The 25,374-nt window shown below is 37.9% G+C and overlaps 1 protein-coding gene across 1 annotated transcript in view; it reads right to left on the bottom strand.

The window, feature by feature from the left end:
- The window catches only part of LOC588558 (aspartate--tRNA ligase, cytoplasmic), a 32,482-nt gene extending 10,388 nt beyond the window's left edge, over nucleotides 1–22,094 (bottom strand). Inside the window, exons 1-12 of the mRNA XM_031000160.1 lie at nucleotides 21,659–22,094; nucleotides 16,522–16,609; nucleotides 14,411–14,498; nucleotides 12,186–12,278; nucleotides 10,140–10,242; nucleotides 9,086–9,188; nucleotides 7,788–7,931; nucleotides 6,030–6,141; nucleotides 3,572–3,706; nucleotides 3,004–3,095; nucleotides 2,404–2,606; nucleotides 1,243–1,366 (exon numbers count right to left, since the gene is read on the bottom strand). Coding sequence (XP_030856020.1) covers nucleotides 1,243–1,366; nucleotides 2,404–2,606; nucleotides 3,004–3,095; nucleotides 3,572–3,706; nucleotides 6,030–6,141; nucleotides 7,788–7,931; nucleotides 9,086–9,188; nucleotides 10,140–10,242; nucleotides 12,186–12,278; nucleotides 14,411–14,498; nucleotides 16,522–16,609; nucleotides 21,659–21,696 — 1,323 coding nt within the window. The 5' untranslated portion in view covers nucleotides 21,697–22,094. The remainder of the gene's footprint in view (nucleotides 1–1,242; nucleotides 1,367–2,403; nucleotides 2,607–3,003; nucleotides 3,096–3,571; nucleotides 3,707–6,029; nucleotides 6,142–7,787; nucleotides 7,932–9,085; nucleotides 9,189–10,139; nucleotides 10,243–12,185; nucleotides 12,279–14,410; nucleotides 14,499–16,521; nucleotides 16,610–21,658) is intronic.
- Nucleotides 22,095–25,374: the final 3,280 nt, after the last annotated feature.

Genomic DNA, 25,374 nt, shown 5'->3' with positions numbered 1-25,374 from the left:
GATAACGCGATCACAAGCTATTTTTGTATACATAATGAGCCCTGTGACCTTTGACCTCCGACCTCGTGACCCCAAAATCTAATCAGTTCATTGGCTCTGTTAGATACATATATGACCCAAGTTTGGCAGGAATCCATTGATCGGTTCTTGAGATATTGCGATCACAAGCTATTTTTGAATACATAATGAGCCCTGTGACCTTTGACCTTCGACCTCATGACCCCAAAATCTAATCAGTTCATTGGCTCTGCAAGATACATACATGATCCAAGTTTAGAGAGAATCCATCAATTGGTTCTTGAGATAACGCGATCACGAGAACGGGACGGACGGACGGACGTACGGACGGACGGACAACCAGAAAACATAATGCCTCCGGCTACTTTGTAGCGGAGGCATAAAAATGGAATGTCATGCGGATCAATGCCTCTTACAGTTCCTACATACAGGAAGAATTTTTTTATGGATCATTGGTTGAATATGCATAATTTCGTCACGACTGTTGAGTTCAATGAACCAACGAACATCCCCAAATTGCCGATGTGAGATGCTTGTAGGATACTTTACAGGACAGAATGGGCATTTTGCCATTGAAAATGGCACACACACAAACAAAACAACAACAAAAATTTAAAAATTAAAAATATATATATTTTTTGTTTTTGTTGAAAATCTTATTTTATTGAGGAACATCGTACTGTCGTATTTGATTCTAAAAATCGTACAAAATACGACTAAATCATACTAGCTGGCAGGTTTGGCGCGTGTGTGCAACTTTTTAATCTTTTATAGCAATGCTCAAAACGACCTAAAATGTATGAATGCAAAATGAATTTGAGACGATTTGGATCATTTTGAAATTTTGAGCACTCACTGCATGTTAATTGACCTTGATCATGCTAAATATGAATTAGAAATGACTTTCTGTTTTTATGAAGATATGATCATGAGTTGATTTTCAAAAAAATTCTCAAAATGGCGCCTGGATGACGTCATGAAGACCTGATGACCTTGAATATGTTGCTGTCATGTCTCATGACAATGACCTATGACTGTGCCAAAATGAAAAGATATTGACTTTACTGATTTTGAGATATCCTCTACACACAAAAATTGGGGGTGAAATTTGAAGAAAAAAATAATAATAAATGAAAGAATAAAGAAAGAAAATTATGACGAAATCAATAGGTGATCTGTCGATGACAGACCAACTAAATATAGAGTGAAAAGTATATGACTTACCGGGTTGTTTGGATCAGGCATAGTGTAGAAAGGCCGAATGCAGAGTGGGAACTTATCCAAGATGTAGAAATCAGTGTCATACTTCTCCTTCACAAGACGACCCAAGAACTTCTCATTAGGGGTGCTGTCACATAATCACAAGGTACATGATTATTTAAAAAAAAACTTGTATCATTTATGTGAAGGAGTAGCAGCTGTAAATTTGCAGTGTATTGCATGAATTTATAAATACACACTTTTGATCTCTTGGACCAAACTCTTTTCAAATCCTTGAGCTTATACGCACTTATGCAGACTTGATTAAATTTGCTTCAATGATTTTCAAGTTATACCTGTAACACAATATTGTAATATTTATTGATATTCAAATGACATTATCTTCTCTTTTTAAAGTAAAAATCTCATCAGTTTATCCTTTGCTTACACATACTTAAATCAAGCAAGGTTTTCTCTTATTGGTTCTAAAGTTATCAAGACAACAAGATATGTCAAATTTCATTCTTATATGACCTTGGGTAACGGGCCGCATTAATAAATTTTGCTGAGATCCCCAGTGGTTTACGTGTAACTAGATGGATGTTCAATTCCATGCAGTCGAAAATGGTGGCTCCGCCATAGAGAATTCTTACGAACCAAAACAGGAGCAATTTTTTAAAATTCAAGTTTCATGGCAATCCATTAACAGATTCTCAAAATATGATTATCAGCTATTTTTCATATACATGTATGATCCATTGAACTTTGACCTCATGACCCTTAAAATCTAATAAGTTTATTGGCTCTGCAAGATACAAACATGTCCTGAGTTTGATAGTTATCCATCCGTCAGTATTAACAATGCGTTCACAAGCTATTTTTGCATGTATTCATAATGAGCCCCATGACCTTTGACCTCATGACTCCAAAATATACTCAGTGCAATCATTGGCTCTGCTAGATACATACATGACTCAAGTTTGGCTGTAATCCATCAATCAGTTCTTGACGTATGAACAACCAGAAAACATAATACCTCCAGCTACTTTGTAGCAAAGGCATAAAGATTAGTGACGTTAATGCCGCAGCAGGACGCAAATCTCAAACCATGTACTGTGACGTATCCACTAGACCATGACACTTCTGCAAAATTGTTGTCTGATTAGTTGGCAGCTGGTTACAAACCTAAGATCTTCTAGGTCATCAATCTCAATGCCTGCATCACGCAGCATCTTGATACCCTCAGGCCACTCCAGACGAAGAGGAGGGTCTAGGAACTTGAAGTCTTCTGACGGGAACTGACGTCTTACTGTCTGGATCTCTGTCTGGAAGTTGTCTCGAAGACCCCTGAAGATATCGTTGAATACGCTTCCAATGACATCCAGGGCCTGGGTACAAAGGAAAGAGATGATAATGGTTTGAGTGAAGCTATGTTCTTCATAAACACAGTCATTTAAAACAAATGTTCAATTATTTCTATGGTGAAAATATAATCTAGATCCTTTCACCATTAATGGACAATCCTTTTGATCCTTTTACTCCACAAATTCTTGCCTTCTTTACATTTCTAAGTCCATTCTACAAATTTTCAAAGAGCTTTGGTGTATTATCCCCATGTTAAATTGAAGAAGAAAAATAATTTTTAAAAAATTAAAAAATGCTGTCACTGTATGGGATTAATAGTACTGGATCTTTGATAAAATAATTTAAATGCTAATTCCATGTTCATGCACACAAGCCCACAAATAACCCAACTCTCCCCTTGAAATATTCTAAATTGCCTACCTCATGATAATGATATTTAAAGGCCATCTCCATGTCCAAGCCCACAAACTCACACAGATGACGATGTGTGTTGGAGTCTTCTGCCCTGAAAACTGTCAATAGAATAAGATTTTAAAGAAAGTTTTTAGAAAACACCTTTTCACAAGCAACATATATGTGCCATCCAACGATAGGTCACTTTTCAGATTATTCCTGTCAAATACTGATCTAAATCTAAGGTTCAAGCCACTTTTTAATTTGAGAAAAAATTTTAAAAAGAAGAGACACACACACAGTTTAGGTACAATTCTTACTTAACAGGGAAAATACATGCTGAATACTTTGGTCCCATCAAGATACACCTTGATGTATTGCAGTATGTTAGAGGATAGGGTATGATGATCTAGCAAAAGATAAATGCAAACAACCAGTTAACTTGGAGTGACTCATAACTCATAGAGTGCATTTACAAGTATGGCAGAGAACAAAGAAGCATGGACAAATTTTGTAGTCAATTTTGAATCAAGCACAAAAACAATTTGATTCATTTGGTTTCTATTTTGTTAAGAGAAATGAAAAATAATCTCACCTGCACCAATAGTGAAAACCCTCTCAAAGTCAGCCGCAATCCCCATCTGTTTGTAGAGCTGAGGTGATTGAGCAAGGTAGGCATTGTTCTTGAAGTAAGACACAGTAAACACATTGGCTCCACCCTCACTGGCAGCTGTATGACGGAGAGAAAGGAGGAAGTGTCTTAACATGATTTATGATCTCTTCAAACTATTTTTTTTTACCCAAGTATATTACATGCCACGGACCAAATCATTATGGAATAAAATTTACGGATGCTTCCACTTTATCAATCGAGGGGGAAACTACTGTACATGTGCACGTACCTCGCAGCAGGCCCATTCCAATAAAAATGTACCAAGTTACTCCTCAAATATCACTATTTATGTGTTTTTTCTCGGTCAACTACTGTATTCTTTGTCCAAGTTATGTATCTGCTTATGGTAATTTGGAGTAGTTGTTGTCTCTCCATTGTGCTCTCCTAGTTTTGAATGTTTTCTTGGTACGATACTTGTTAGGGTTTGTTTTGGCACACATTACAGCTAATGGAGTGTATTGCACATTCCTTCCAAGACTAGTCTGAATTTGCCTTGCAACAGCGATGAGTATCAGAAGATGTTGTGATGACTAAGTACTTATCATCTTTCAAAAGAAGCATGCAGTGTTTATCACAAGACAGAAATGTTAATTTTGTTTTTAAAATTTGTTCAATCGGTATGTTGTGAAGAAGAATTTTTTAGAAAGCCGTTTTATTCAACATTTTAAAAAGAGGTTTTATTATTCCAACTTTTTTAGCCTGATTTATTCATCCTGCATGAATCAAAATGGCAGCTTGAATGGTCTCTTCCTATTTTTGTCCCAGTTTTTTACTTTCAGAGGCATGATGAGGCTCTAAACATCACCAAACATGGATAAACTACCATATGTCCCGCGATAAGGCCGCAGCGCCGCATTTCGTAGAGGGAAAAAAAAACGAGAGAAAAAAAAAACGGACCAAACAAAATAATCATAATTTGCTTGTGGAACACTATTTTTTCTATAAACTGATACCAAATTCATCAATATTCTTATAAATTTACAGGAAGTTTACCTCAAAAATGATCGTAATTTAGCAAATCTTCATTGATTTTTAAGCTAGTACTGTATCGCAGGCAGATTTGGTATCCTACATTTACCCCTACCACGATGTGCGGTGTAATACGATATTGTGACTTCGACCTGCGCAGTTGCATTGCGCGGCAGCTAGCTCCGTAACTAACGGTTAGTCCATTCTTTTACTTTTTAGTGATGCAATGGCACGAACTTAGATCTAGATCTACCGGTAGATTTTGATAGAAAAATAAGTGAAGTTTATTTTTAGTCTTCATGTCAACAATGCAACATAAAATGGTTGGTAATATAGGCGAGTTATTCTAGAAATGTCCTGTACCATTGTATAGTCATTGTAGTCCCACATGTCCGAATGGACGTGCTGTTTTGACTGTTGAATTTTCAGTTGTTGCGCAAAGGCCGCACCCAGACTTTTTGATATTTTCTCTTCCAAAAATACTGCGTCCTTTACACCGGCAAATACGGTAGACGAAACTTTGACTGCCCGCAGTCAAAAATGATGCCTCCGCAATAGAGCAATTTTACAATCCAAAACAGAAGCATTTGTTAAAATTCAAGTTTGATTGTAATCCATTAACAGGTTCTCAGAATATCATGATGAAAAGTAATTTTTCATATACATGGATGACCCTTTGATCTAATTGGTCACTAGCTCTGCAAATACATGTCCTGAGTTTGATAGTAAATAACTTCATGAGAGATATTCCAATTTTAACCGAGGTATGCATGTATATTCAAAGGTATTTTCGTATTATGAATAGTCAATTGTTTTATGAAAAATTTAGATCTAACAACGGTATTAGATCTAGCAGGTGATTTTTTTTAATATATCATCTTTTGTACCCGCCCAAAATTACCATCACAGCTCTAAACATAAATGGTATAGACCAAGTGTAGCTTAAAAGTGTGAACAGAGTTAAAGTTCACTACTGTATACATGTTTATCCTGCAAAACAATTTCATCCCATTGTAGGTCCATCATAGTCTCAAACAGCTGCCTCAACAAGTCTCAGCGAGTAAGGTTAATGAATACTTTGTCCACTTAGAAATGCACAAAAGCCAAGACACATGAATAGCATAAGACATGTTCAAAGTGGCCTACAAAAAGTATGAATTAAAAAGGATATTGCAGCCAGGGAGTAGGGCATCACAGCAAAATGTGTTGTGGCCTCACAGCTATACAAGTCATGCAGTACAATCTGGCTAATATCCAACCCAAGATGCTAGTGGTGATATTGGTATCACATCTTAGACATGAAATATTTTGGATGAGAGCTTTCAGTAACGATTAATGAAATTTAAATGCACACTCTTTCAACAAGCTAACATGCAAAACCCATTAGACGACTTTTGACAGCTGTTCATACCTGAAATGATCTTGGGAATCTGAAGTTCAACAAAATCTCTCTTCTTCATGGCTGCACGAAACTCTTGGACTACTCCGGCTTCAAGACGGAAGATGGCCTGGTTAGTAGTGGTCTGATAAACAGAGAAAAAAGTAGCTTCTATTTGTATTAAAAACAAAGGAAACACTCTCGGCGGTCTCGCCTGCATTACGCAATTCGGTAATGACGAAAAATTGAGGTTGGGACATTATTTGTAGGCAGGGTGGCCCATTAGCAGGCCCCCAAAAAGGAATCCTTGACTAAGAATCATCAAAAGAAATATTTACTATAATTTGTACGATTGATAACTTTAATGGAATATGAAGTTATGAACAAATAACAAAAATTGATTATCAATTCTCATATTAAGTTGTGAAAACATAATCCAAATCTACTAACCTAAAATAACCTTTGACCTTGACTGTGTCACCTAAAAGACTAATCCTATGATTGGTGATACTTGATAACCCTTTATTCCAAGTTTCATTGAATAAAAACTTACAAATTCAAAATTATATTACAAATTAACTAGATGGACCTTCGAATGCGCACAGTCGAAAATGATGCCTCCGCCATGGAGCAATTTTACAAACCAAAACAGAAGCAATTTTTAAAATTCAAGTTTGATTGTAATCCACTGAAACATTCTCAGAATAATGTCATTAGAAGCTATTTTTCATATACATGTTTGACCCTTAGATCTTTTACCTCATGGACCTAAAATCTAATCACTTCATTGGCTCTGCAAGATACATGTTTTGAGTTTGACAGTAATCCATCCGTCAGTTCTATTGATAATACATTCACAAGCTATTTTCGCATACATCATGAGCCCCATATCCTTTGATGTTTGACCTCGTGACCCCAAAATCCAATCAGTTTATTGGCTCTGCAAGATACATACATGACCAAAGTTTGGAGGAAATCCATCAATCCGTCCTTGAGATAATGTGATAATGAGCTTTTTTTGCATACATAATGAGCCCTGTGACCTTTGACCTTGGATCTCGCGACCCTAAAATCTAATCAGTTCATTGGCTCTGCAAGATACATACATGATCCAAGTTTGGCGGGAATCCATTGATGAGTTCTTGAGATAACGCGATCACAAGCTATTTTGGCATACATAATGAGCCCTGTGACCTGTGATCTCATGACAATAAAATCTAATCAATTCATTGGCTCTGCAAGATACATACATGACCCAAGTTTGGCCGGAATCCATCAATTGGTTCTTGAGATAACGCGATCACGAAAACGGGACGTACGTAAGGACAGACGGACAACCCGAAAACATAATGCCTCTGGCTACTTTGTAGCAGAGGCATAAAAACATTAACCTTAGGTTGAGTTTTTGATGTTGACGCCGTAGTCGCTGCCACCAGAAAAGCGGCGCCTTTGTCTCGCTTTTTGTTACGCAGGCATGACAAAAACTGAAGAGATTAATAGTCTGCTCCTCAAATTCTTTCTTTTTTTGGTACTGAACCTCCAAAAATATTTCCATAAAAACTAAAATTAAACAATTTAATCCCACAAAATTACACATTGAATTTGATGTCCGTTGTACTGCACTGCATAATGACACACGTTGAAATGCACAGGTCTACACATCAACAAATTATGAAGTAATATCTAAATCTGAATATTTATCATATCATTTCCCATCTTTATGGTACCCTAGAAAGTCTTTTCTCTGCCTTCTTTGATCAAAATTTGAAAGTATCATGTCTCACATCTTACCCTGAGATCAAGGACACGGTTGTCAAGGCGGACATCTTGTCCTACCGTTGCTAAGGAAGAATCATCATCATCCTTTCCCTCTGCTCTGGCAGCATCATCAATTTGCAGAGGCAATCTGGGCTCAGCAGGACTCACAACAAATATCTTCAAATAAAGCAGAAATATATAGAAACTAGATGGATCTTCGACCTTTGAGCTTTGACCTTGTGACCCAAAAATCTTATTTTTTTTTCATGTACATACATGACCCTTTGAAATTTTACCTCATGACCCTTAGAATATAATCAGTTCATTGGCTTTGGAACATACAGTACATACATGACATAAGTTTGGTGGTAATCCGTCCATCAGTTATGTGATCACAAGCTATTTTTGCATACATAATGAGCCCTGTGACCTTTGACCTTATAAACAAATAAAAGGAACAGCAATAGGCACAAAATGGCCCCAACATATGCAAATAGCTAGAAAAAAAATGTAAAAATGCATAATTATATAAATCCGTTGCAAAGCAATGCAACATTTTTATAAAAACACATTTCATGTACCCTAATTAATGGTGTATAAACCGCCCTCATGTATTAACCGCACCCCTCTTTTTCGCCCTAAAAAAAACAGCAAGCAAGGTCCGTGTTAAAAAACCCATGCGGGAAGGCCTTTCATTTAACTGCGAGGTGCAGCTGAATGTGTTAGATCATTAATGTAAATTAAAAAACAGAGGACCTAGGATAAAACCTTGTGGTATGCTGTGTAATAGAAGAAAAATTGGAGGAATTATTATTATAAACTACATATTGAGATCTATCAGAAAGATTACTTTCAAACCAAGATGACAGACAAATTTGATTGTTGTTTAAGTTTCCGAGTGGTGAGTCAACACATCGATTACTGTGCTGGGAGACATTGCCAGGCATAGCGCCAGGTGGAGGGGCATAAATCGAAACTTTAAAAAAAAAAAAAAAAAATTTGTTTTTGTTTTTTGTTTTGGTGTACCGTGTATAAACCGCACCCCCGACTTTGAATTTTTTTTGGCGGCAAAAAGATGCGGTTTATACACCGTTAATTACGGTATATAATTTATTGCACTTGTTTGACATTTGGAATTTGGAATTCACTATATTCTGAAGAAATGAAATTATAAGATTATAAATATTGTTTACTGGATAGAGATGTTCTTGGTACAAAACAAAGTTTTTGCTCATGGGCATAGCAAAAAGCTTCAAGCACCTCGTATGACAACTAGAGCTTAATTGCAAGTAATTATCTTTTTAACAATCAGGTAACATTAAACACCATACCTGTTCAATGTGAAGTTCGACATCTTTCTGGGTACAGCTCTCAATCGGCTGAGGCACAGCAGCTATCACACCCTCAACATCAACAATGGATTCCTTTGTAATACTAAACTTGGAAGAAGAAAAAAACATGAAATGATATGTAGGATGACCAAACAATAGTTAAGATCCATAATATCAGTTTATCTTTTTATTTTTGTTTTGCCAAAGTTTAAATCAACAAGTCAACGCAAAAGCGTAGCATCCTCTCACCGGGTACATATAGCCTATCTTTTAGAAAATTTTGCATATTTAATGAGCTGTGACCTTTGACCTACATACTCCGAAATCCAACCTAGGCTGTATTTTGATGCCATGTACCTTCATATCAAATTTCATTAAAATCTGTTAGAACATTACTTAAGTATAATTAGCTATTTTCACATATTTAATGAGCTATGACTTTTGACCTACATACCCCAAAATTGAACTTGGGCTGTGTTTTAATACCTGGTACCCTCATAGCAAATTTTATTAAAATCCGCCAAAACATTACTAAAGTAACCAACAGAAACCAGATTTGTTACGGACGGAAGGCAGCGCTGCTATATCCCCTCCGACTTCGTCAGCACAGGGATAATTAATCATTAATCTGTCATAACACATGTTAGGGCTGGGAATAAAAACCGGGTACCATGGTCCAGCTCAAGAGCCGCGGGTAAAAAAATTAGATACCTGTTTCTCACAATTGAATGGCAATGAAAAATAAGCCCCTTAAAAGTGACGTTTGTTAGCAATCAAAATATCAAATAAATCAACATGCATACCTCTGCTCAGATTTTCTCCCATTTTACATTATTTTCCTCCATGTTTGGCAATGTTTAATACTAATATCATGCCTGGAAATGTCAAAATCAGGGCCCATATTCCATGAACTTCTTAAGCATGAAATTTGAAAAAAAAATTAAAATCTTTTTTATATTTTTTGAGCTGTTAAAAACAAATTAAGATCAAACTAGTGGTTCAAATCAAATAAATTCTGTAAATATACTGTAATAAACATAAAATCTGAACTTACTTGGCAGCAAATTTAACCATAGGCTTGCTAACTTTGTCACTGACACAGAGCAGACCCTGGCAATTAAACTGTTGCTGTCGCAGCACAAGAAAACATTGCTTGCCTGTCAAGACAAAGAACCAAAACTGGTTCAAATTTGGGCAAAATATACAATACTTTCTGTTGTCATGACTTTATTTGCCAATGCAAAGACAACTCGATGTGTCCCCTGTTTTAAAGGGCAATTAAACATTTGTAATAAGTTCATGAAATAGGAAAAATAAAATAAACAGAATGGCCAAAGTTTGAAATAAATAGGACAAGTAATATGAAAGTTATGAATGTTTAATATAATATGAGATCACTAAGTCTATAGGTGCGAGTCTCGAATTGGCATTTTGGTCAGTTTGTTTGTGACATAGTATACAAATAAACCAAGCTGTGAGAAAGTATAGTGGAAATTATATATACCGGGTATGAAGAGGGACTGGCATAGTGCTATTGCCGGTCCCTCCAAAGATATATCATTTTCACTATTTTTTCGAACTAAATGCTTGGTATATTTGTTTTATATCTCTTCTTTACAACAAATTCCAACAACAAAAAAGATTAACTACCAGCTGATCTGAATCGAGCGCTATATAGAACGGGCTTAAGTATCGGTGACTTGCGCCGATACTGCAGGCCGCAAGGTAATGAGCAGCCTGTATAAGGACTCGCTAAGTGGCAACTCTGACATAACTTTCAAGAATGTTTCTGCATTTGCTTTCTTGGTTGCAGGTGAAGGAATCACTCTATTTTGTCCAAGGATTGTATAAAAAACTGTGCAATCATTATTTAAATCATTCAATTTTTCTTCAGAGAAAATATTATATTAAAGCTAATCTCTAGCTCTGGTATGGTAATTGTATTGTGAGAGAAAATTGCTATGATTTATCTTGGATTGTTTATCCTGCAGTAGATTGGTTGTTTGAACCAGAGAAATATGAAAAACAGCACAAAAACTTACTTACATCTTCAATAAAAACCACAACTCCCATTTGCACATAGTGACCCGTGTTAATCGCATGGTGGGTGTCTACGGTATTTAACCGGATTTCCTTATCTTTCTATGCTCATTTCTCAGCCACTATACATTTTCTACCAAAATTGTTTGGTACATTTATTTGTAATCTTGAATATTCAGTGTAAGTTTCATACGATTCTGTATTTTTCTATATTTACCAGAACTCAAGTATATCTTAAAGGGAGTTTTTTCCTACAAAGCACATGGGCAATATAAATATATTAGCAGGATAAGTCAGAGTTATAATGTTTTTGATTGACCACTACTTTACTGCTTCATAACTTTCTGATCGCAGGTATTCCTTAAAGGTAATACAAAGTATTGGTATGGGGTCATGAATTTGGTTCAAATGAATATATTGGAAGCATATGCGATTTTACAATATCCTATGATTGTTGTCGCCTTTGAACTCGCCTTTGAAGTCAAAAGTGATGAAATTGCAAATAATGAACTCTCTGTGTTGTATAGCTCCCTCTCAAGACTGATATTACTATAGCTTTAAAACAATGTTTCTTGACTACAATGGACTGATTTGCTATTCCAGTTTGGAAATTATATATCAGAACTGCATATTCTGAGGTTTTCATGGTCGCAGCTACTATGGAATGGCCTTTGGCACTATTTGAAATATTTGAAATTTAACGGGAGCACCTGTAAATTTTGATTATTTAATTTCTTGAAAGCAGAAGTGCTTTAGGGGCTAAATCTTTCAGTGCTTATATTACATCCACAGGAGCATCCAAATATATCCAAAAAAATTAAGAATTACTATCCATCCAATTTTCAAAATTTCCCAAAACTTTGCATTACCTTTAAACATCACTGATCTGTCTCTCTGCTTTTTTCTGCTATCATTAAAACTAACACAATGTCAGGATGGACTTCCCATATAGGTAAACCGATGCCATATTTATCCCAGTGTGCACAATTAAACTACAACAGGGTCTAAAATTGGAAAAATGCTGTATTGTCTTTTGCCTTTAGTCTTTTGTTCACCATACCTTTGCTCCTGCTGGTGTGTAAGCGAGCCCTGATCCAGACCTTCTGATCAATTTTGTCTGCAGTAAGCTCTTCAACTCGGTAGATTTTCCTCTCTGAAAGATACAAAGTAAATTTTTAATTATCTTTTGAAGTGGGCAGAGTAGAATTAAGTAGTATTTTTTACTTAGCTGCAGTGCTGTCTGTCAGGCACCATGTTCAGGTTCATTTCGGTTCTGTTCGGCAGAGTTCAGCAATTTTTTACCCGAACTTTAGTTTGGTTTGGTAATATAATAGCAAGACAAAGAAAAGTTTGCAAATATATTCACCCCGAAACTTGATTTACTACGCTCCAGTGGCCCCTGTCACATTCCATCAGCCTTCAACCAACAAGTCCCAATGGTATCCCTTTTATCTTGTTGACATAATTATATCATTCAATGACTTGACTCTTCTCTCAATCTCTTGCTGAGTGACTTGATGACAGAGAAAGTGCATGTTACGCAATGAACAGTCTATATATACCCAGGCAGGGGGGAAGTTCCCATTTGGTTCCTATTCTCGGACCTGTAGTTCTTGGAGCCTTGCCAACTATACAGCGTGCTTGACTATGCGCTTATGAATATTGATGTTTGCGGTCCGACAAATATGATTGGCCGTTATTTCACCTTCCGAGCCAGTCAGAGAAAGCATGATTTGTGAGGCTAACATGGCGCGCTTTCTCCAATTGGCTAGGAAGGTGAAGTAACGGCCAATTATATTTGTATAATCGCAAACATCAATATTTATGAGGGCATAGCCACTCACACTGTATGTAAAACTGGCTCATTGATAAACAATATCAAGAGCATGTGCGAAGAAGGAAAATGGGAATAAAGTAAATATAGAATGAACAATCATGACATGAAAATTAGGTACAAAATGACAAGTTAATTAGCTAGCAAAAATGTTTAAATTTTACTGCCGAACATCTGAACCAGGCCTTTGCGCTCGGTTCGGTTCAGCTCGTTTCGGAAGTGCCATGTTCAGCGGTTCGGCTACAGCCCTATTTAGCTGTTACTTGTCTTTTTATCTGTTTAGTAGTACAGTGGAAACTCGTTATCTTAGGGCAACAAACCCCAAAAGAATATACCGGTAAAGAGCTGGGACCAGCAAAATTATCTTGATATAATACAGTAAATCCTGTCTAACGCAACCACCCAAGGGAAACAAAAACACAGGGGCCATTGTAGACAGGTTTGCGTTGGCGGCCATCTTGGTTTTGAATAATTGATTGACAGCACTCGCAAGGCCTATTGCAGACCAGGGTCGCAGACCCGCCAGTGCGCAAACAATTCTCTGTGGCTTTATAAGGGCTCAGTCGGGCGAAAACGAGGCAGAGAGCCGATCGATGAATCTAACAACGCAACTTTATTTTTTGGTGTTCAAAAATTGAATAAAGAAAGAGAGGTATGGTTTTTCCTAAAAATAAAATGTAAAATGATTGGACGTAATTTTGTATCTTTGAAATAGCCTATGTGTGCATGACGAACAAGCAAGTCTTTGATTGAGAAGTTCATGACGATGACTCTGTATTGTTACATTTTCATTAGGCACAGTCCATAATGAAAAGTGCAAGAAACCATATCCTGTCGGTAATTAAATGTTTTGATTGAAGTTTTAATAAAAGCTTTGCCGATGAATAGTTTAATTGTGTGTCAGATCTACACGGCTGTTGTTGGTTGCTATATGACTGGTGCTGGTGGTCGTTGTATAGGCATTTTTCGAAAGCAAAATTAGTGGCCGCTGGCCGCGTTAGACAGGTGGTCGTTGTGTACAGGTTTGACTGTAGATACCTCATTATATTAGAGCTCTTAATGAGTTTCCGTTGTATCTAGTTTTGATGAATGTTATCTGTCATGCTAATTAGGATATTCAAATATCACAACCACTATTCATTATCAAGAAAATATTTGATAACTGGCAAGGCAAAAACCATATGAGAATTGATAGCAGTAGGATATTAATATAATTTGAATATACTTGAATAGTTACCTGAAATTTGCACCAGTAACATGCCCAATTCTCTCAAAGATTTATTGTTATGGTTAATTGCAATGATGTTTAACCGTTTAGGGTGAGCATATAAGTATTGCGTTTGGTCGGAGGTTGAATTGTAAGAATTCAATTAGTGAAGGAACACTGAGTAATGGTTGCTGTAGCAAGAATAGAATTAGACATAGAATTACTTGAATATTAGTCCACGTACCAATCTTATTCTGTGACTGAATCAGGGGATAATTGCCATAGAGATCCTTAGCAAAATCATCTCCTGCTTCTGCCTCGGCCTCTGCAGCCTGTTGTTGAAAGAAAAAGTGAGTGCCAGAGTAAAGAATCAGTAGTTACATAAAACATATGAAGAAAGCATATTAATATGTTCAGAGCAATGATTTCCAAAGATGATACAACTGTTATTCAGAATAACCCTGTAAGTTGGGGCTCTGATCGGATCGGAAGATCGGAGCGACACCCTCGCACCTATGATCGGTAGCGGATCGGAAGATCGACAAAAAAAATCAGCCAATTTTTTTTTTTTTTTTTAAATGACGAAAATTTTCAAGTTTTGGGCTATCAAATGCTCAAAAAAAGTTAATGGCTGGAATTATTTTGTCATTTGGAGTTGTTGTAGACCATGTTTGTTGATATTTGGTGCCTTTTCATGACTTTGAAATTAGTAATATTGGTCTAAGAGCAGAGGCAAAACATACGGGCCGCCATCTTGGATTATAATGTAGGTATTTTTTTTTTTAATGATGAAAATTTTCAAGTTTTTGGCTATCAAATGCTTTAAAAAAATTCATGGCTGGGATTATTTTGTCATTTAGAGTTGTTGTAGACCATGTTTGTTGATATTTAGTGCCTTTTCATGACTTTGAAATTAATAATATTGGTCTAAGAGTAATTGAGTAAAAGAGTAAATTGTAATTTATTACATTTCCTGGGTATAACATACCATTTCCATATATAGATAAACTTGTAATGTGTCAACACATGAAATTTAAAAACAAAAAACAAGAAACCAACAACAAAAAGATAAACAAACTAGATGGAATTTTGACTGCGCGCAGTCGAAAATGATGCCTCCGCCATAGAGCAATTTAAACAAGTTTGGAGTTTAAATCTCCAGTGGTTCTTGAGATATCATGATAACAATCTCAATGTATGGAATTTCATAAGTTGACCTCTGTGACCCTTGACCTTTGACCTACGTGCTCCAAAATCTAATCAGATTGTCTTCCTATGGTGATACACACTATCATTAAGTTTGAAGTTTAAATCTCCAGTGGTTCTTGAGATATTATGATATGGTGATACATACTATCATTAAGTTTGAAGTGAAAATTCTCCAGTGGTTCTTGAGATATCGCGATAACGATCTCAATGTATGGAATTTCATAAGTTGACCTCTGTGACCCTTGACCTTTGACCTACGTACTCCAAAATCTAATCAGATTGTCTTCCTATGGTGATACACACTATCATTAAGTTTGAAGTTTAAATCTCCAGTGGTTCTTTAGATATTATGATAACAATCTCAATGTATGGAATTTCATAAGTTGACCTCTGTGACCCTTGACCTTTGACCTACATGCTCCAAAATCTAGTCAGATCGTCTTCCTATGGTGATACATACTATCCTTAAGTTTGGAGTTTTTACATCTCCAGTGGTTCTTGAGATATCATGATAACAATCTCAATGTATGGAATTTCATAAGTTGACCTCTATGACCCTTGACCTTTGACCTACATGCTCCAAAATGTATTCAGATTGTTTTCCTATAGTGATACACACTATCACTAAGTTTGAAGTTTAAATCTCCAGTGGTTCTTGAGATATCATGATAACAATCTCAATGTATGGAATTTCATAAGTTGACCTCTGTGACCCTTGACCTTTGACATACGTGCTCCAAAATCTAATCAGATCGTCTTCCTATGGTGATACATACTAACCTTAAGTTTGAAGTTTAAATCTCAAATGGTTCTTGAGATATCGCGCTAACAAACTCAATACAAGGAATTTCATAAGTTGACCTCTGTGACCTGTGACCTTTGACCTACGTACTCCAAAATCTAATCAGATCGTCTTCCTATGGTGATAAATACTATTCCCGAGTCTTAAGTTTAAATCTTAAATGGTTCTTGAGATATTGTGATAACGGTCAAACGGGACGGACGTACGGACGGACGTACGGACGGACAACCCAAAAACATGATGCCTCCGGCACCACCTTCGGTGGCGGAGGCATAACAAAAAGTGGCTCAAAATATATTTCCCTGATGGAATCGACAAGATACCAATTGTGATGAATATTGTACCTGTTCTGCTTGTCTTTCAGCCTTTTTAGCCGCTTTCTCTGCTTCCTTTTGGGCTTTCTTCTGGGCTTTCTTGGAAATTGGTGCATCTCTTTTTAGGGTGGAAGGGTAAAATGACAAGTGAAATCATATTTCAATCTTAATACACATTGGAAGAAAGTTGGTTTGATTCTCACAAGATTTAATACTAAAACATTTACAAATGTATGGGGCAATTAAACTTTCACAGCAAATAAACAGACACAGATATATGATCCATGGCTTTAGAGCAGCCGTGTCCGGTTTTATGGTTCAACTTCCAGATGAGCCCAAAAATACCACGCTCAACATTTGGGCCACAGATTGACATGGTCTCTGTACGCATTAGATCATTCCGAACCATGCAATGAAATAAGACACAAATTTGCATTGTAATTAGTTTTAGGATATATACATGTCGATGAAGCTTGTTCCATTTAATTTACTGGATGTAATGCATAGGTCACATTTGCTCTACAGCTAGGATACGGCGGCCGTACACCCCCAAAGTCAAGAGATACCTGCGCCGGCCGCAGAGAATCTGCGGTAGCATCATGGTCACTCTAGGTCGTATCCTTACCTTTACAGGCCGTACGGGTCGCCGTGGGATTATAACGAGGAGTTATAACTGTTTTCATTTCTAGAATCGCCGAAGCCATGTCGTAGAGCGGTTCCATGGCAACCGTAAGTCGGGCGAACGGTGACCTTGCGTTTTATATACATCAGGGATGAAGCGGTAGCATCAGTCTGGCCGCATGGTCACCTAATGGTCCCCCTTCCCCCTTAGAATGATAGTAATATGTTTTTGTGTAGATGCACTAATATAGAGTGTGTTTTTTTCCAGTTAAATCATGAAAAATTGGAATTTTGATAGACTATCTATAGTTCATAAAAAAATTTGTGAATGTCATGCATGCAATATGATACAAATAATATAACTTGGGCAAAGGTATGGGGGAATCAAGTTTTGAGGGATAAAAAGGGAAATTAGATTAAACTATATAAAGCAATTGATAAATAGTGAGGACATAATGTCACAAACTGATAACCAAATTGGCAATTTGTGTAGTGATTTTCATTGTTCCATAGTTTTACATACTTTTTCAAAAATTCATAACTTTCTTATTGGGTATCCGATTTTGCTCAAACTTTTTTTGATTGGTATGTCTGATTTTTCTGCTTCTATTGGAGGCAAGTTATTTTTGGAGTGGACTTGTACTTTAAGATGAACGTACTTGTTGTTGAATTCTCTTGCATGCTTTCACACTTTCTTTTTTTAAATTCTCAATTAAGCTGAACGTACTCGTTGAATTGAATGCATATTCATCCTTTCTTTTTTTGTGATTCTCAATTAAGCTAAACATAGTCAATGTTATATTGTCTTGCATACTGTACTTTTACCCTTTCCTTTTTTAAAATTCTCAATTTAAGCCGAATGTACTCGTTGAATTGTCTTGCATGCTTACATCTTTTCTTGTTTTAAATTCTCAATTTAAGCTGAACTTAATCGATGTTGAATCGCCTTGCATGCATTCACCCTTTCATATTGTTTTTTTCAATGTGTAATTGTCTTGCTTGCATGCTTTTACCTTTTTGTATTTTTGTAAGTTAAACTTTTTATATAGTTTCTTTTTTTATTACAATGAGCGCATCTATTTTTATTGAGTGTAGACTATTTCCTATATAATATATGTTTGGACTTGGAGGAAAATGTATTATTCTGCCATCTTTGGTTTTTAAAACAGCATTGTTTACTGTTATTATTCTTATTAAATCGGCACCTTCAACTGCAACTCAAAGTAAAATTGCATGCGTTTTCGGGGAGGGACCTGGGAAACTGCCAAGTGGTATGGTAGTGGCAAAAAAATCAAAAAAATCAAAAAAATCAAAAATTCAAAAAAATTCAAAAAAATTATAAAAAAACATGGCGTCCGAATATTCGAGTATTCCCTTGTGAGCCTGGGAGTGTACTCGGGTACCTCATTACACTGTTGTGCACAGCCCTACCTTATACGTGTATTATACCCTAGCACGCTCGCTCACGCGCCGAATCATGAAAATGTCACGCATTGCTGATTTTTGAATAGGGATGCCAATGCCTAAATCTAACTTTTTAATTACTAATTTGTTTATAATAAAACAAAGATTAAAAGAAAGTATTTTCTTTCACTAAGAAAATTCACCCATCTGCCGACTCCAGAAGTTCCATCAAATAGGAGATATCCAGCTCTTTTTATCCAGTTTCCTTCTATGCCTATCCATACGTAAGAGCCTTGAAATAATTATATTTCATGTCGCAAAATTACGTTCATAATTAGACAGGCCCGAGGGGATTGGGCGTGTCATTGCCCGGACAACAAGTTTAAAACTTCGCGCGAAATTCCATTCATCATCAGCGGCTAGCCTTGAATCGGTCGCACACACCGACACAGCTAGGTAATTGCATTGCAAGCCGCAGTCCTGAAATCGAGCCAGGCCCATGGAGGGACAAAACATGAACAGACAGAAAAAATAAACGTAGATCTACGTGATTGTAGTCAATATAATCCTAGAAAAGAATTAAAATTAATAATCAAGCCTACCGTATTTTCGGCGTAAAGGCCGCAGTATTTTCGGGTGAGAAAAAATCAAAAAGTCAGGGTGCGGCGTATACGCAACAACAACAAAATTCAGCGATCAAAACATCACATCCATTTGCACGTATGGGACTATAGGAACGGTAGCATGACTAGACAATGGTACAGGACAATTCTAGAATAACTCCACACAACTTACCGACAAGTTTATGTTGCATAGTTGACATGAAGACGAAAAAACTTATTTTTCTAATAAAATCTGCCGATAGATCTAGATCTAAGTCCATACCATTGCATCGCCAAAAAGTAAACAAAGGGACAGGCCGTTACTTACGGAGCTAGCTGCCGCGCAACGCAACTGCGCAGGTCGAAAAATGCTATTTCGGATTACACCGCACATCGAGGAAGGGGTATTGTAGGATACCAAATCTGCGTACGATACAGTACTAGCTTAAAAGTCGATAAAGATCTGCTAAATTATGATCATTTTTGAGGTTAACTTCTTGTTGATTTATAAGAATATTGATGAATTTGGTATAGTTTGTAAAAAAAAAAGAGTGTTCTACAAGAAAATTACGAAATGTCAAAGTTGGGGGTGCGGCCTATACGGCGGTGCGGCCTTTACGCCGGCAAATACGGTACCTTAAGGTGATATTCCAAATCCAGTAGTATTTCCTCATGAGTAAAGATCAATCTGACACTGCATTATCAACGATCAAGAAGTTACGAGGTCCAATTAACATCCATCTTGCAGCGAACACAATACAGCAGCATGCATAGCGCATATCCATGCAACGTACGTGTACTAATATTTCTCTCTCTCTCTCTCTCTCTCTCCCTTTCGCTATACGTAAGATACTCACTAACCATGTATCATACAACACACACCTTCAAATAGAATAGACTGTTCACGTGGACTTTTTTTTTACTGAAATATCTTTTTTAACACTTCTCATACATTACTGCACGACACTCGTATCTAGTGCTGTGAAAATAAGGTACTAGGGTTTATTAATAAGACTACGCTTTGCGCAAAATCTGACCGGAGCTCAGACATATGTCGCAATACCCTTTATTTTTGGCACGAACAATGACGTCACTGTTCAGTTTTCCTTCTCATTTTGAGATGGATGTAGCTATAGGGCTCAAACCAACACAAAATTGACGGAAACATTGTAATCTATCTACTTTCGAATGTTCAGTTTGTAAAAATCTGTATTTAAAAAGATATAATTTTTTTTCTTTATATTTTCTAGTTGTTAGAAGTGGCAATTGTGAACATCTGAAATGTTGATCTCTATCTAGGGTGTCTGATCGCGCACCCAATGTTGTGAGCTAAAATTCAATTCAATTTTTTTTTCAATTCGAGATTCAAACCTTTATCTGTTGTGATCCTGAAGGTGATACTCAATAAATGAGATGTCATATGAAAGAGCAGGTGAATTCCAATATTTCCAAAGGGGCGTAGCCCCCGAAATTCTAAAAATATCTTGGTCAAAACAGCAATTTAAACATTGTGTCCTGGCTAACTCTGAGGTTTGTCACTTTTGAGATATGACGCCCCGATCGATAAGTAGTCCCAGTCCTAAGGAACAATTCTATGTGCTTGTATTTTCGCTAGCCCCCAGGGATCACAACTGATAACAGTTTAAATATACCCTTCTCGCTATTTGGTGGATCAGCTAATTTTATAATTATATTGCCATTGACTACAACGTGTATTCACTTCCGGGTTCTATGGCGCGAACGGCCACCCATACTAGTCAATGGCACATATCGCAGAGACAGCGTGGCTCAAGCTGCAAGTCGCGCATTGGCTGTGATAACGCCATTACGAACGTGTAGATGGCGCACAGTTTTTCCTTCATAATCATTTTGCCTTCGGCGTAGACTAGAAGGGATGAGATTGATTTAGATGACTCCAGCAGCGAGAGTTTAACACGGCTTGCAAGATTTTCAACATGGATGTCGATTTTGACCCATAATTTCCTTAAAAGGGACCATTAAACGGATTATTTCAGTCAAGTTGGTAAGTGGAACTGAATTATTATAGCCTAGGCCTAATTTACAATATAACATGCACGAGGTAAAATGACATTTTGGGGGATTTTGGGGGCAAAACGCTACGACCTGAAATGGCCGTGGCGTTATCAAGGGAATGTGTATAGGGCCTAGATGGTTTCCGTCTCTAAAGAGAGAGCCGGCCGACCCTACCCCAATAAGAGGCTAACGAACGAAAGATGGGTCATTTCTTTAATAAAACCTTTCGGTCTAGCCTACTACCCTCTCACATTGCCTGGCGGAAATCATCGAATGACGATGGAAACGGCATTAATCACAACAATTACACGAGGCCTAGGCCTACAGCCTCCAGGTTTGACGGCAAACCGCTGCTCACACACGTACACGGCCCGGTACACACCGTCAGCTCAGCTGATCGATGATTTCGACTCGAGCTCGACACAAGTTGCTCATTCACCTGTTTCTATTCCTCGTTAATCAGTTAATTATCAATTGCTAGACTTTATCATTTACAGTTGCCTTACCCTTGATTATTTTCTACATTTCCCCCATTGTCTGCCATGATGGTTCAGGAAAAATTCCCTCGATGAGTATGGTCGTCTCGGGTCCACAACAGCTGCTTGCGCAATGCCACGCGTGTTAAAATTCTCCCAGCGAATCACTCGATCATGATCGCAGCGCGCTGCGCGTGTAGACCAGAGAGCTCGGGGGAAGAGCTTCGATCGCTGCTCAACAGTGAGTCAATCACTTTCTGGATCTACAGGCTTTGTATTTTTCGTCGCAGCGCCACCTCGCATCGCAGCTTGGCAGTGTACTCTACACTCGAGGATATAATATGGGCGTGGCTGTTTTAATAGTCGTCTACTAATAAATGGTAACTTTTTGATATTTGAAATATAACGCTTTTGGTGTCAAAAAGTTCCGCAGGCCAACTTGAAACTCGATTTCAGTTAAATATGATTGCATACAATATTTGAATACACTATATCCAGCATCGCTATAGGCATGCAGGCACTGATTTCATGAGTCTAGATCAGATGCCGCAAAAGATGATGCAATACCACTTTGGAGTCTGGCCATATCGCTCTGTCAGTGATATCTAGATCACATAAGTTTAGCGATCTAGATCTTGAAACCTCATTGCATTAGGCCTATTGTTGACGCTAGACCCGGGGCACACTCCGGGGGCGGGCAATTTATGTGCCCATGCCTTGAGCCATAATGCATGGTCGTACAGAAGATTTTTTTTTATAATGTTGGGGACCGGGGGGAATTCAATGAATTGAATTATTGAATTACCGCATGCGCGTTACCAAAATATCCGGTAAAGGGCCGGGTAGGCTTTTCGTGCGACCATAGACCGTCTATGATGCCGGGCTATGATGCGACAAAGAAAAAGAAAGAAAAGAAATAAAAGGGGGAAAAAAAGAAGAAAAAAGAGAAAAGGGAAACATAATGAAAGATACGGGGGATGAAAGAGAGGAGAGAAAGGGTGGGAAGAGCCAGAGAGAGGAGGAGTTAGAGTAAAAGAGAGATGGGGTTTGAGTGGGTGGAGTCGTCTCGTCGAGGGAGCAAGAAAGACACGCATACAAGTAAAAATGTTGCTGTGTCGGGTCAGCAATGTCGGTATTCTTGCTCGATCCTCGTGTACTATATACACTGTTGGTCATAATGGTGGAATATTTATTTTTCCCCCAGTTTAGGGAAGGATTTTTAAAAATTATTTATTTCTAATAGATCTAGATAATGGCATACATTCTCAGATTTTATTGAATATTGATTTGCGAGTGTTTGTTTTGCGTGACTGCTTAATCATATGTGTGCTACTATGCTAATCAGATAAGGGACCTACGTCCGTAAGTCATAATTGACAGTAATGAGGATTAATGCCTCACAGAAGGGCACTAAATAGCTGATCGACACGATTTTTATCCTGGGGCCTCACAGTAACGAGGCCATTGCTTAGCCCCTGAATCATGACTGTACGCAGTGTTTGCTAGGGTACGCAGCCCCTTCCACAAATCCCCCAAAACGAAGAAAATGCAATAAATTGTCAAAAATTCATTGCATTTTCCACCGGCCCCAAACAGGAAAAATTCCTCTGTAGGGCCATGCATTATGGTTCAAGGGGAAACTGATTTCAGACCAGGATTAAAAGTTGTGAACGGAACAACAAATCGTCTTTTTTCTATAATAATTAAATGTAATGCAAAGCTTCCGCGCTTCGCGCGGGAAGAGGGAAACTCAATTCAGAGAATTGGGGTTAAAAGCCGCGACCGGTACAACGAGTCGTTTACTTTCTATTATAATTCAATGAAACGTCAAAGCTTCCACGCTTCGCGCGAGAGCTAGAGGAAAGTGAATTCAGACAAGGACTCATAGTCGAGAACGGTACAACGAATCGTCTTTTTTCTATAATAATTAAATGTAATGTCAAAGCTTCCGCGCTTCGCGCGGGAGGGGGAAACTGAATTCAGAGAATAAGGGTTAAAAGTCGAGACCGGTACAACGAGTCGTCTACTTTCTATAATAATTAAATGTAATGTCAAAGCTTCCGCGCTTCGCGCGGGAAGAGGGAAACTGAATTCAGAGAATTAGGGTTAAAAGTCGAGACCGGTACAACGAGTCGTCTACTTTCTATAATAATTCAATGAAACGTCAAAGCTTCCACGCTTCGCGCGGGAAGGGGGAAACTGAATTCAGAGAATTATAGGGTTAAAAGTCGCGACCGGTACAACGTGTCGTCTACTTTCTATAATAATTCAATGAAAAGTCAAAGCTTCCACGCTTCGCACGAGAGCTAGAGGAAACTGAATTCAGACAAGGACTGATAGTCAAGAACGGTTCAACGAATCGTCTTTTTTCTATAATAATTAAATGTAATGTCAAAGCTTCCACGCTTCGCGCGGGAAGGGGGAAACTGATTTCAGAGAAATAGGATTAGAAGTCGCGACCGGTACAACGAGTCGTCTAATTTCTATTATAATTCAATGAAACGTCAAAGCTTCCACGCTTCGCGCGAGAGCTAGAGGAAACTGAATTCAGACAAGGACTCATAGTCGAGAACGGTACAACGAATCGTCTTTTTTCTATAATAATTCAATGTAATGTCAAAGCTTCCACGCTTCGCGCGGGAGCTAGAGGCATAGCCGCCGGAAGTTGGGGGGGGGGGCATGGGGACAGTTGCCCCCCCCCCCAATAAAAAAAGTGGGGGGCAAAACGCATTTCTGCCCCCCAAAAAACGCCCCCCCCCCTTCCAAAAAAAAAAAAAAAAAGCAGTAAAGGAGTAAACATGGTTTGTATTTCTAACCCAAAAGAACATAAAAATAATAACAACCTTAATTAAATCACATATACAATTCCATTCAAAGAAAATTTCATAAACATTGCGCATCCCACCTATACGGTATTTATCAATGGAGGTCTTTATAATAGCGATACGCGCATATCGTGGACATATTGTGCGAGAATGGGAAAGCGTGTCTGTTTTTTTGTGATAGAGGTGAGAAGACATGAGCCCCTGAACGCTGGCGTACTGATGGGGGGGGGGGGGGTATTTCTTTTTCGATACCAGTGTTTTACAAATGTTGCTAATATGACATTATTTTCCGGTATTTTTTCTCCATTTTTTTTGTAATACCTTTTGATGCGTTTGTTAGAAAATAAGAAATTCCCAAATTACAGTCGGGCGAAAAATACGCTTATTTCGAAGCCTTTATGTCATGGTCTGAAAAGTGGCTTGGCTCGAGCCCCCTCCCCCCCCCCCCACTCACTTTTTGAAAAAGATGTTAAAGAGAAAAAGAAAAAATAAGTGACCTGCCAATGTCATAAATAAGATATAAAATGCTCATCTGAACGTAATTAAATGCCTAAAACCCCAGAGCTTACGGGGGCTCCACCCCATCTATGGCCCTAAGGCGGTCCCCTGGATGCTCATCTGACCGTAATTAAATACCTAAAAAAAAAACGAGCTTCCGGGGGTTATACCCCTTGGAACCCTACCAAGGGCCCTAAGGCAGGCCCCTGGATGCTCATCTGACCGTTATTAAATACCCAAAACCCCTGAGCTTCCGGGGCTCTGCCCCCTGGACCCCACCGAGGGCCCTAAGACAGGCCCCTGGATGGTCATATCTGACTGTAATTAAATACCTAAAACCCCTGAGCTTCCGGGGGCTCTGCCCCCTGGACCCCACCAAGGGGGGGGGGGGTAAATTACCAAAGGGGGGGGTTTAACCCCCAA

This window comes from Strongylocentrotus purpuratus, unplaced genomic scaffold (genome assembly GCF_000002235.5).
Source record: "Strongylocentrotus purpuratus isolate Spur 01 unplaced genomic scaffold, Spur_5.0 spur5_scaffold_6, whole genome shotgun sequence".
Classification (NCBI taxonomy): domain Eukaryota; kingdom Metazoa; phylum Echinodermata; class Echinoidea; order Camarodonta; family Strongylocentrotidae; genus Strongylocentrotus; species Strongylocentrotus purpuratus.
Note: the sequence above shows the minus strand (reverse complement) of the source record. Positions and strands in the feature narration are given on the sequence as shown.